Source organism: Ambystoma mexicanum, chromosome 7p (genome assembly GCF_040938575.1).
Source record: "Ambystoma mexicanum isolate Mex_15411 chromosome 7p, UKY_AmexF1_1, whole genome shotgun sequence".
Lineage (NCBI taxonomy): Eukaryota > Metazoa > Chordata > Amphibia > Caudata > Ambystomatidae > Ambystoma > Ambystoma mexicanum.
This window is the reverse complement of record NC_090939.1, coordinates 296,904,924-296,917,096: the sequence shown is the minus strand read 5'-3', so window position 1 is coordinate 296,917,096 and position 12,173 is coordinate 296,904,924. Positions and strand designations below refer to the sequence as shown.

Sequence of the window (12,173 nt, the reverse complement as noted above, 5' to 3'; positions counted from 1 at the left end):
GCAGGCCTAATCAACTTGTGACCCCACAAATGATTCTTTTTTGCCTAAACTGCTTCTGAGAACCTTTGCAAAGATGCCAGAACTGCTCTTTCCTATCCAGAACACTAGCCCATTGACTTTGGCCTGGCCTATTGACTTGAATTGAACTGTTCTGGTGAACTGACACTATTGCACTGCCTAGAAAGTATCTATAATCTATTCTACTTACTTTTGTCCTTTTTGCTCACTGCTAAGTAACTGAACGGTTCCTTTTTCAAGGGAACTCAAACTGCCTCAAAAACGTAGTTTTGTATTGAAGTGTATTGGTTTATAATATTAAGTTGTCTTCTTCTAGTGAAATGCTTTATAAATGATTGTGTAAATTAATACGTGTTTTACCAAGAAACCTTGAGTATAAGTGTCTACTTGAACCACTGTGATTGAAATTCCTTTGTGTAACTATTTGTACTGCTCACATTCACTCTGGCTGCTCAGCTCGCTACCAACAAACAGAGGCCTCAAAAATGTAATAAAGAAAGTTTAAAAAAAAAAAAAAAAAACTGTGTGGTACAGACTTATACCAAAGGTTGGTCTTGCTTACACATGTAGTCCTAATTGTTTGTGGTGGTCCCAGAGGGTACTGCATGCAATTCTGCCTAACATTTCCTTTCTTAGTGGTAGGGTCAGCTAGCAGGGTAGCACAGGTTTCTACCAAGAATAGGGTTAATTTATGCGTGATGTCCTGACAAGCACCTTTTTATTATTTTCCAGATTAGTGAACCTCCACCTTAGAAGTAGGACTAGGTGAGGCTATTTTCTTTAATAAAAGTGCCACCTTTTGGAAAAAGTCCAGTTGTCAGTGTCCCATGTCTGACCGCCCAGACCAAAGCAAAACAAGAGGTGATGGCCGGAAGGTTTTGAAGGAATCTGAACCTCTGGCATTGCTCAGTGCAACCTTTCAAACCATTGTTCTTCTCCTGTCAGGGCGTTACAGAAGGGGGAAATAATTTTTTTTTTTTTCTATAGTCCCCACGAGTGGAATGGGTATGCCCAGACGTGGGTCCTGTGCCGGCTGGGCCTAGAGATCCAACCCACTCAATGATGACCCCTAATGAGGCTGTAACATGTCTAGGGGTGCTTGTATCGTGCACAAGGGATGTGACCAAGCCTGATTTGCATATGGTCCTTCCTCTTTCTGTAATGGCTTGGCAGACGAAGAATGGTGGGCCGGAGGGTTGCCCAGAGCGATATGATAGGTTAAGGTCAATTCTAAAGCTTCCAGCCATCAACTCTTTTGTTTTGCTATTGGCCTACCACACTAGACCGAAGTAAACATAGGAGTGTATCAATATGCATACTATCTTTTTAGAGTATCATACACATATTTGAGATTCGAAACTAATGCCGGCATGACTGCCAGCATTGACATTCACACAGGCAGGAAAAATCCGTATGGATGGTTCATTCTGCAGTCCATATATTATAGTGATATTCTTGGTGCAAAGCCAGAGAACATCTTGGTTTGAAGTGGCAATTTTCTTAAATTGTGAATGTTGAGAAAAAAATTGTTTTATTGCCTGGAATTGATTGTGACGGGGGTGGGGGAAGGGGGAGGGTTATATGTGATTTTAATGAACAATTACAGCGAGGGATGTTCCACCTAAAACAAAAATGGCGAAAAAAATACATTTCCCCTTATTTTAGCGACCCCTCCCAAGCCCCATGTTTGCCTTTGAATTTAAGCTCACCACCCGTTTTTTCCCCTTACACCACCCCATGTATATTTTTAAAAACATTTAGTATTTCTTTCGCTGTTTTCGTTTCTTTGAACAATCCCTCTGTGATTTTGTCACTGAAATCACAGGAAACAGTAGGGGGTGGGGACTGTAAATCAGGGGACTCGAGATTAGCCATGTTGCTTTAGCAGAACCCATATATATAAACCTATCAAAATATATTTCTACACAACGTCTGAGATCATAAACGCCGGCATCTTCCTGTAATGTTATTAGTATGTTTGCTGTAGAATTTGATATGGGGGCTAATGGTACGCAGGAAATGATGTCTCTATTCAAAGTGCACTGTTCGTAATCTGAGAATATAAATCGATCTAGTGAAAGTTTAATTTTCTTACGTTTTTGTACCCTATTTCAAGAAACATTATATCTCGCTTTTTAGGAACCCTGGGTGATCAAACTTGAGCAGTTGCCAGGTGCTCTCACTTCGTCAATGTGCCATTTTCTTGCTGATATAGAGGAGACAAAAAATGGAACCGTCACCCCGAAAGAACTCTTCTCTCAGGTTTGTAAAAAGTGAGTATCTGCTACTTTACACAGCGATGAATGAATCTGTGGCTTGCTAGTGATGTAGTCTTTATGATTCACCCATAGCTTTTTTTGTAAACTTTATAACGTTAGAACATTTTATTTTTTTACCTTAAACAGCCGTCTATCAATTTTGTTGTGTTGTGTTTGCCTGTTTGTATAATACACGCATCTTTTTATTAACATATCCCTATACCTGACATGAGGTAGCTGGAGATGTGGGTTAGTTGTCCTCTGACACTCAAAATACTCTTCCCATTTTCTCAATACTTATGGGGGTCCGTCCCATTGGGACTGGACAGCACATTGCCCAGCATAAATATCCTCCATTTGAATTTGGGGGCAGAGCCCACACAAGGGGTGTGGTCTCGCTCACTAAATCCACCAGCAATGCCCGGCAATCTTTTTTCACATGGACGGAGCTGGTCGAATAGCAGTGCTTTTTTTTCCCCCTCTAAATAGTTTTACTCCTTTTTTCTAGGGTTTTGTCTTTCCCTGTTTACAGTCTGGGTTATAAAAACAGATTTTTCAATCAAAGGGTCGTGCTTGTGTCATTACTCGGTGCCTGACCCACACTCCATCTGCTTGGTGTGTTTGGTTCCTGATCATTGCTTGGTCCACATATGTGGCATGTTATTCACACCAGTCCTTCAGAAAAAGATGAATGCGCTGGCAGGAGATCTTCCCAGCGATTCCTCCAGATCACCTCAGACTCTTCTTGGAGTTTTGCTGAGAGAAGGTAAGCAACCCAATTCTTTCATGGTCATCTCAACTTGGTTACTCCTTTATAACCACTGTGACGAATCCAGGAAATGTGTCCCCTCTCATGAAGCGGGATCCACCCCCTTTGTGACTAGGGAGGTGAGCCCACTTACCTTGACACCACCTAGGGGGACGGGGCATGCAGGATCTCACTGGAGGTGACACCTCCTTGGAGGACAGGGATATTTGTTATCCTCTGTTGGGCCAGGCAGATAATGTTTTTATCGGCTATATGGGAATTGCTCCAGACAACTATGGGAATGTTCATAAAGAAGTAGCTGGTATGGTTTCTGACTCTTCACTTTTTCCCTCATTGTATAAAATGCAGGACCAATGGACTGTTCTGTCACTCCCAAAGGAGGAACATAAAGGGCCTATGAGACTGATCAGGAATGAAATAGCAGGTGAAGGGCACTGTTAAGATGGATTTCTAGAATCTGGCCTGGTGGACAGAATTTAGGCCACCCAAGTTCTAGTGAACAGGGTTAACTCTGAGGAAAGCCAAACCCAGCCAAGGTAAGCGTGGAGAGTGGTCGAGGCTATTCGGAGGCTTGTGGATCTGCTTAGAATCACATGCTGTGCATAGGCTGACATCTAGTGGTAGGTGCAGAGTATTACATGCTTGTTGTTGACTATCGAAAAGGGACATCAACTGGGCGTGCTTGTAATGCTATCCCTATGTGACGTACATTGTACCCATGATCCTTCACGCGTCCAGGTCCCTCGGATTGTTTTTTTCTGCCATCGTGGTCGGTCTCAAATGCGGAGCTCGTAGCCTTGCTACTGAGAGATTTTGATCTCGTTATATTTGGACAGTCGTCTGGACAGTCGTCCACCCTACATCCGCCACTACCGTCTGAAGCTTTGACAAATGTCTTGTGGATGGCCAGCTGCGGCCTTCCCCAGGCTTCGGCCTTGCAGTAGGGGCGAGCAGGGGGTCTCTAAATGTAGAGCCTTTTATAGAATGCCTCTTTCTGCTTTCTTCTCTACTGAATTTTGTCTAGCTGCCGATAAAATTATACAACAGTATGGAACAAACACCCTTTAAATTCTGTCCTTCCTGCAATATGGAATTTACATGGAAATCTACACACAGTGTGTAAAAGTTGTATTCAATGTGATCATGCTTAACAGCATGGCGATTCCTGCAAGCTTTTTAAGGCAAACATGCTTAAAGACCTGTGCACTAAGCGGTGGGTGGCCCACGCCATGCAGGCTGAATCCCATTCCCCCACCGGGGCTGTTGAGTCGGATGAGGAAGACCTTGGCAGCTATGGGTCAGTTTGGGAGTCGACAGAATCCTGCATGCCTGTCCTCAGTCCTACTAGGTGGGGCGAAAGCTCTGCTATGGAGAAGTTCACTTGCGCAAAGCACACACAATGGCACTCACGAAAGCACACAACCCCTAGCCAACCTTTGACGGGATCGTCGAAAGGAGCTTCATTGGCAACCACACTTTCAACAAAAGTGACGTTGAAAGCCATTGAACCCTCACGTTCAAAGCTTGCTGAGCATTTGCAGCGCACTTGCTACATGGCTCTAAATCAAAAGAAAAATCAGTTCTCCAGCATGGGGTCTGGCATGGATTCACATGCTCATGAATATTCCCCGTCGTCAGGCTGGGAATCCTCGGTAAAGAAAAAACCAGTATCAGTTTCGTTTCTGATCTGTCTTTCGTAGTAATAACCAATCACTGGTCTCTGCGTCATACTGACCACAGCCAATGACTGCCCTCTACCTAAGCACCGCCTCTGGCAGCCATCTTCAGATTTTTACTGCACGTTCATGTGTTGGGATCCTCGTGCTATTGCTCTCGAGCGTTAGTGCTTTTTTTCGCGCTTTTTCACAAAAAAATTCAATTCTTTCGGTCAAAGAGCCTCAAGCTCCACCGATCCTACATCCGATCAACGGGGACCCGTGTCGGATTCGTCTGTGCCCCTCAAGGGTGAAGATTTCGTCGAGCTACACTTCGGAGGACTCCAGAAGCTTCTCAGGCCCGGTCTCGGAGATGGCCCAGGAGAAGGGAAGCTCGACGCCCGGAAAGCTGTTCAGGGTCTGCCCTGGATGCCAGCTGCAGAACGTCTTTAAGGAAGACGAACACTCTTTCTGCCTTTACTGCCTTCATGAGGACAAAACGCACGTGGAGAAGGACTGTGCGTTTTGCGGCAACATGTCGGAACGGACCATGAAGGACCGTCATCAACGTCTCGCCAACTGGCTGGAGGGTAAGAGCCCGTTTGGCGAGAAGAAGAAGAAATCCGAGCGGTCTTCTAAGACCTTTGAGGGCGCCCCGGCGACGGGGGCCCAACATAAGGCCAAGCACCGCGAGTCCGCTGGCACCGGGAGCGCCGAACGGTCGGGCTCTACGGGCGCCAGGCAGGGCGCACCCTCCCCGGCACCATCAACCACGAGCCAACGCTCTGGGTCGGGTAAGAGGAAGGCCGAGCACCCGGCGAAGCTCCTGGAGAGGCCCCGGTCGAGCTCTAAGGCAGAGGAGGAGCGTGGCAGTGCCCCCTCCCTCAAGGATAAGGCGGTGAGCGCACCTAAGGTGGTGAAGGCCTTGATCCATCCGACCAAGCCCTCTATCGAAACGGTCGCGGCGGCCCTGGCTCAGCCTGTGGAGGCTGCGCCAGTGGTGGCGACCTCAGGGCCCAGAATCTCCCTGCCTCCTCGGAGGGAGTCTTCTTTTGTGCCCATCGATAGGACCCCCGTGAAACCCTCCGTGTGGAAGAAGAAGGGGGGGCAGGGCGTCGTCGTAGATTCGGCCTCAACCTCAGAAGAGGAGCTGATCGAGGTCTTAAGCCACGGCCTAGGCGTGGAACAAGGCCAGCCCGTCGGAATGGACCCCGACGCGGGTGACGACGACGACATCGTCGAGGATACCGACGGGGCCCCTGCTCGCCCGTCGGATTCCCCTCTGCCAGCGCCGCGAGACAACTCGGCGGCCATTTTGTTGGCCATACAGTCCTTATGCACCGAGATAAGGACGAGGCTACCGTTACCGACGGAGGAACCTCTCCCGTCAGGGGATCCAGAACCGGGACCTTCTGGTGTTCCCCCTACCAAGAAAAGAAGGATCCATCCTCCACCTCCTTTTCAACCGTCGCGCCCCGTCCAGCCCTCCTCCCCGTCCACCCGAGGGGATGATACGGGGACTGACACGGCAGCGACGGGTAAGGACGACGAGGCATACGACGAGGATTTTCCGTCGTCGCCTCCCACCAGGGCTTCTCCGCCCGACGAGATCGGATCTTTCCACTCCATGATCTCCAGGGCTTCCGAGCTTTTCCAACTCTGCCCTGAGGAGAAGAAAAAGGAAGGCTTCCTTTATCAGCGGCGCGAGGCCAAGAGGAAGACGGTCCTCGAAGTGCCTCTGTTGGACGACATTTGGGATGAGGGCCTTTCCCTCCTCAAGAACCCTTCCACTACGCCAGCTAGAAGAGACCGGTACGAGAAAAAGTACCGGGTCCCGGACACGGCCCCCCTATGCCTCCGGGCGCAGCCTACCCCGGACTCCGTCGTCTCCGCGGCAGCCAGGAAGAAAGCGGGGGGGGGGTGCGGCCTCCACATCGACTTCCCCGCCGGACGGCGAGGGAAAGAAATTGGATGCTATGGGACGTAGAGTCATCTCGTCGGCAGCGACGACGATTAAAGCGGCCAACGCCTTGGCTATCGTGGCCCGCTACGACAGGGAGCTCTGGTACAAGATAGCTCCCCTGCTGGATTTTCTGCCGGACGACAAGAGGGCGGAGGCCCTTGAGATCCTCCAGGAAGGTGAAGTGGCTTCGGACCACGCCATCACCGTGGCGACGGACATCGCCGACACTGGGTTCCGCCAGCTGGGCAACGGCGTTTGCCTTCGACGTCGTGGATGGCTCAAAGCTACGGACTTTCGGCAGGACGTCCAGACCAGAGTCCTGGACATGCCCTTCGACGGGAACAACCTGTTTGGGAAGACAGTGGACGATTCCCTTCAGGCCATCAAGGCGGATACTGAGACGGCCCGGGCCCTTGGAGTCCTGCAGCAACGACGGACGCCCTTTCGGAGCGGCGGAGGCAAGGGCGCCTCCAAAGGTTCCGGCGGCGGTTTCGCTTCCTACCGTCAAGCGGCCCGCTCGTCGTCGCAAGAGGCCTACAGAGGACGAGGCAAGTCTAGCGGACCCCGCCGTCGTCGCCAAGGAGGTCAAGGCGGCAAGGCCGCGTCCAAGCAGGATTGAACCGGCCGTGGGGTCGGGCCCCCACCGAAGCACCCCGGTGGGAGGCCGGCTGGCGGGCTTCGTCAGCGTGTGGGAGTCCATCTCCACCGACCGTTGGGTGCTGGACGCCCGGGGCCACGCGCTCGAGTTTCAAAGAAGGTGCCCGCGCGTCCCCCCCGTGGCCAGGAAAGAACTTCACGTCCCTCAACTTCTCCTGGAGGTAAAGGCGATGCTCAGAAAGGGCGCCATCGAACTCGTCCCAAAGAGGCTTCGGGGCTCCGGAGTCTACTCGCGATACTTCCTCGTGAAGAAGAAGACGGGAGGATGGCGCCCCATCCTGGACCTGCGACGGCTGAACAAGTTCATCAAGGCGCAGAAGTTCCGGATGGTCACCCTCCAGCACGTCCTGGGTCAACTGGAGGAAGGAGACTTCCTATCGTCGTTGGATTTGGAGGATGCCTACTTCCACATTCCCATCCTAAAGGGGCACCGAAAATTCCTCAGGTTCGTGGTCCAAGGGCGTCATTACCAGTTCAAAGCCCTTCCCTTCGGACTACGGTCGGCACCCAGGGTATTCACCAAGTGCCTCGCACCGGTGGCGGCGCAGCTGCGCCGCGAGGGGATTCACGTCTACCCCTACCTGGACGACTGGCTCATCCGCGCCAAGACGAAGGAGCTCGCCGTGGTCCACACGGCAAGGACCGTCCAACTCCTCACGGACCTGGGATTCTCCGTGAACTACGCCAAATCCCACCTGGTGCCCGCGCAAGTCGCACTGTTTCTGGGAGCGAGGCTCGACACAGTGTCCCTTCTGGCCTCCCCGTCGGAGGAGAGGACCAGGACCATCTTGGGCAAGGTGCAACGGATGTTGGTGGCCGACGCGGCCAAAGTGAGATCCATCAAGTCCCTCCTCGGGATGATGTCTTCCTGCATCTACCTCATTCCCATGTGCAGGCTCCGGATGCGCCCGTTGCAAGAATTCCTGGATGCGCGCTGGATCCAGACGACGGGCAGCTTCGAGGAAAGGATCAAGCTCGACGAGAGTTTCCGACGAGCGATACGGTGGTGGGGCACCCGCGCGCATCTGACGGCGGGCATGGACTTCCAGACCCCAGCCCACCAGGAGACTGTGACCACGGATGCCTCCCTGGAAGGGTGGGGAGCGCACACCGAAAATCTGCATGCGAGGGGACTCTGGCTCCCGACGGAGAAGTCCCTGCATATCAACGTCCTGGAGCTCCGTGCAGTGTTTTGGGCCCTCAGGTCCTTCCTTCCGTCCCTCAAGGGCAAGGTGGTGAGGATCTTCACCGACAACACCACCACCATGTTTTACATCAGGAAACAGGGCGGAACCAGGTCCCCAGCGCTGTCCAAGGAGGCGCAGGACCTGTGGCATTGGGCCGTCGCCCAAGGGATTTTTCTGGTGCCGTTTCATCTGGCAGGGATAAAAAACACCATCGCCGACTCACTCAGCAGGGAGCTGCGCTCGTGCCACGAGTGGGAACTACGGCAGGATCTGGTGGATCGCCTCTTCCGACGGTGGGGCACACCCCAGATCGACCTGTTCGCGACGGCGACGAACACCAAGTGCCGGAGGTTCGCCAGCAGGTTTCCCCAGACGAGGAGCATGGGCGATGCTTTCTCGTTCCCCTGGGAGGGCCTGTTCCTCTACGCGTTCCCTCCCTTGCCTCTGCTAATCCGGCTCGTCAACCAGCTCAAGAGGTCACGGTGCAGGATGATCCTCGTCGCACCTGCGTGGCCGAGGCAGATATGGTTCCCGGACCTTCTGGACTTGTCAGCGTCCCCGCCGATCAAGCTGCCGGCGGACGCGGATCTACTCTCCAGGGAAGGAGGCGCCATCCTCCACCACGACCCGAAGTCGCTGAACTTGCAGGCCTGGCTCCTGCAGCGCTAGAGTTTGGAGGATACGACATACCGGCCGATTGCAGAGAGGTTCTTGCAAAGGCCAGGGCGTCCTCGACTCTTAAATGCTACGGACACAAATGGAAGAGGTTCTCTGTCTGGTGCCACGCACAGAAGATTAACCCTCTACGGATTACGGCTCCCCAAGTACTGCCGTACCTGCTGACGCTGGCCAAAGCTGGTTTGGCACACGCGTCCATCAAGATTCATCTTGCTGCGATCTCCCGATACACCAGAACCACGGGGCGGACGTCCTTGTGGTCTCATCGTCTGGTGAAAGAGTTCATGAAGGGACTGTTCAGATCGTTCCCGCCGGTGAAGGCTCCGGCCCCGGCGTGGGAGCTCAACGTGGTGCTGACCAAGCTCATGGGACCTCCGTTCGAGCCTCTGCACTCGGCCCCGTTGAAGTTTCTATCGTGGAAAACAGCTTTTCTTGTGGCCATCACCTCCGCACGACGAGTGGGAGAGATCCAGGCCCTTTCCTGCAAGGCCCCGTACTTGACTTTCCACGACACGAGGGTAGTGCTCAGGACGCACCCCTCCTTCATGCCCAAGGTACCGTCGGACTTCCATCTCAACGAACCCTTGGTGTTACCTGTGTTCTTCCCGTCGCCTTCGTCGCCGGCTGAGAGGACTTTGCACTCGCTGGATGTAGCTAGAGCGCTGAAGTTCTACGTGGACCGCACGAAGGGTTTCGGAAGACGTCACAACTCTTTGTGAACTTTGGACCTGTCAATCAGGGGAAGGCTCTCTCGAAGGCTTCCATCTCCAGATGGCTCTCCGGCTGTATCATGTACTGTCACCGGTTGGCAAACCGACCACTGCCTGGCCGTCCGAGAGCCCATTCCACCAGAGCGATCGCAGCTACCACGGCGTTCCTATCTGGTGTGCCCCTGCTGGACATATGCAGGGCTGCTACGTGGAGGTCGACGCACACCTTCACGAAATTCTACTGCGTCGACCGGGATTCCAGGGAGGAGTCCAGGGTCGGCCAAGCAGTGCTGCGCAACCTGTTCGCCTGAGGTGAGCCTGGTGAGGAGGTAAGATGCTTAATGTTGAGTTGATGTGATGCTTAATGTTGAGCCTTTGCCACCTCCCGTGGTTGTGCATGTGTGTACTGCTATGTATTCTTTATTCATGAGCATGTGAATCCATGCCAGACCCCATGCTGGAGAAGGAACAAGTTACTTACCTGTAACTGTTGTTCTCCAGCATGGGTCTGGCATGGATACACATGCGAACACTCCCGCCTACCCCTCTGCGGCTCTTCACTTGGTCATACTGCCACTTCACGTGCTTCCAAATCTGAAGATGGCTGCCAGAGGCGGTGCTTAGGTAGAGGGCAGTCATTGGCTGTGGTCAGTATGACGCAGAGACCAGTGATTGGTTATTACTACGAAAGACAGATCAGAAACGAAACTGATACTGGTTTTTTCTTTACCAAGGATTCCCAGCCTGACGGGGAATATTCATGAGCATGTGAATCCATGCCAGACCCATGCTGGAGAACAACAGTTACAGGTAAGTAACTTGTTCCTTGCCGCCCATCAACGGCAGAAACTGATGCATCAAAACATGCATTCACACATAAACATGGGGGAGAAACGCACCATACCTACACCCCAGGCACCTATCCTGCCGTCTAGGTCTGCTGTCACTACATCAGTAACCTCATGTACATATACGGCCTCTACTGATAATTTATCGAAGTTTCTGCAGGGTATAAAATCTATAGATCCAGAGGAAATTGTAATTCCTCTTCCTGAATCCCCTAGAACAGGTACTTGGACAAAACAGAAATATGAGAAAACTGTGGATAGGGTTTCGGAATGTGTCCCCTTAATGGAAAAGTACCCAATTAAAAAGAAATCAATTTTTAGAGATGAGTGAACCACCTACCAAGAGTCTCAGACTTTATCACTCTCCACCACAGGTTGCCTTTAAAGGCAGCGCAAATATTTTCCTGGATGATCTATACTTTATCCCGGACAAAGGGAATGATGCTCAAAATATTTGGCAAGGGGTCGCTGTTTTGGGGACTTGGCTAGCAACTCCTCTACACTGGATGAGCCAGATGTTTTTGACGATGACAACTGCCCTCAAGAGAAACCCAGAGACTCGTCTCATCAACGATCAACTCTTTAATAATTTACTGAAAAGGATAGCAGAGCATTTTCAGATACAGACTCGGGGAAATTGTCTCTGAGCCTGACTTTGTAGAGGACATTGTAAAAGAGAAGAAGCCGGTTAGCCTGTCTATCTCCCTCTTAAACTCCATTAATAAAAGGATTGCTCAGTCCCTCACACGGCAGTTAATTCACATGTGGAGAACATGTTCAAACCTGCTCCAACTGACCCGCTATATATCCAGGGTCATGTAACGCCTGACTCGCTGGTAGTCACTACCACTAGGAAGCGTGCTGGAGTGTTCAGTAAGATTTTCATTTTAATGCTAAATCTCCCTCTTTTGTGAGGGACCCAGAACATTTTGCTGGACTTGCAGATTATTTTTCCTTGTTCCCCAGTGAGTGGGAGCCTTTTTCCCCACTCACCCTTTCTTTTACTCTTTTTATGGGTATCATTTTCTTGACTCTCCATAGTGTACTATTGATTTTATCCTTTTTGATAACTTTTTGGCACTTACCTTTTATTGTTGCAGCACACAGCACTTTCTGTGCAGTGTTGCTGGATTGGCCTTTTGGTTCCCCTTTTTATTTTTCTCTGGCTTACATTGTGCGAACAACTGTTCCCAAGGGTAGAAAGGATATTGTTCCCCTCTACATTTTATTTTGTGAGACCAGTTCACCCCACCCCACCTTATGTGGAGAGCTGGGCCGATCTCCCCTTTCTCTCTAAACCTGTAACATTTCTGTTAGTTACACGCTAAATGGCTGGTGGCAGTGTGCTTTTTAAAAAAAAGTTTTACCATTTCGGTGCAGCTTACTCGCAGGCTGTTTCCACAGCTGCAGTAAGGCACCCTTAGGTGCCC

General features: G+C 51.4%; 1 protein-coding gene across 2 annotated transcripts in view; it reads left to right on the top strand.

Annotated features, from left to right (window-relative positions):
- Positions 1-12,173, top strand: part of USP16 (ubiquitin specific peptidase 16) — a 1,134,075-nt gene that overhangs the window by 199,061 nt on the left and 922,841 nt on the right. For both annotated transcript variants that reach the window (XM_069636367.1, XM_069636368.1), the window contains exon 8: positions 2,158-2,291. In XM_069636367.1, coding sequence (XP_069492468.1) covers positions 2,158-2,291 — 134 coding nt within the window. The remainder of the gene's footprint in view (positions 1-2,157; positions 2,292-12,173) is intronic.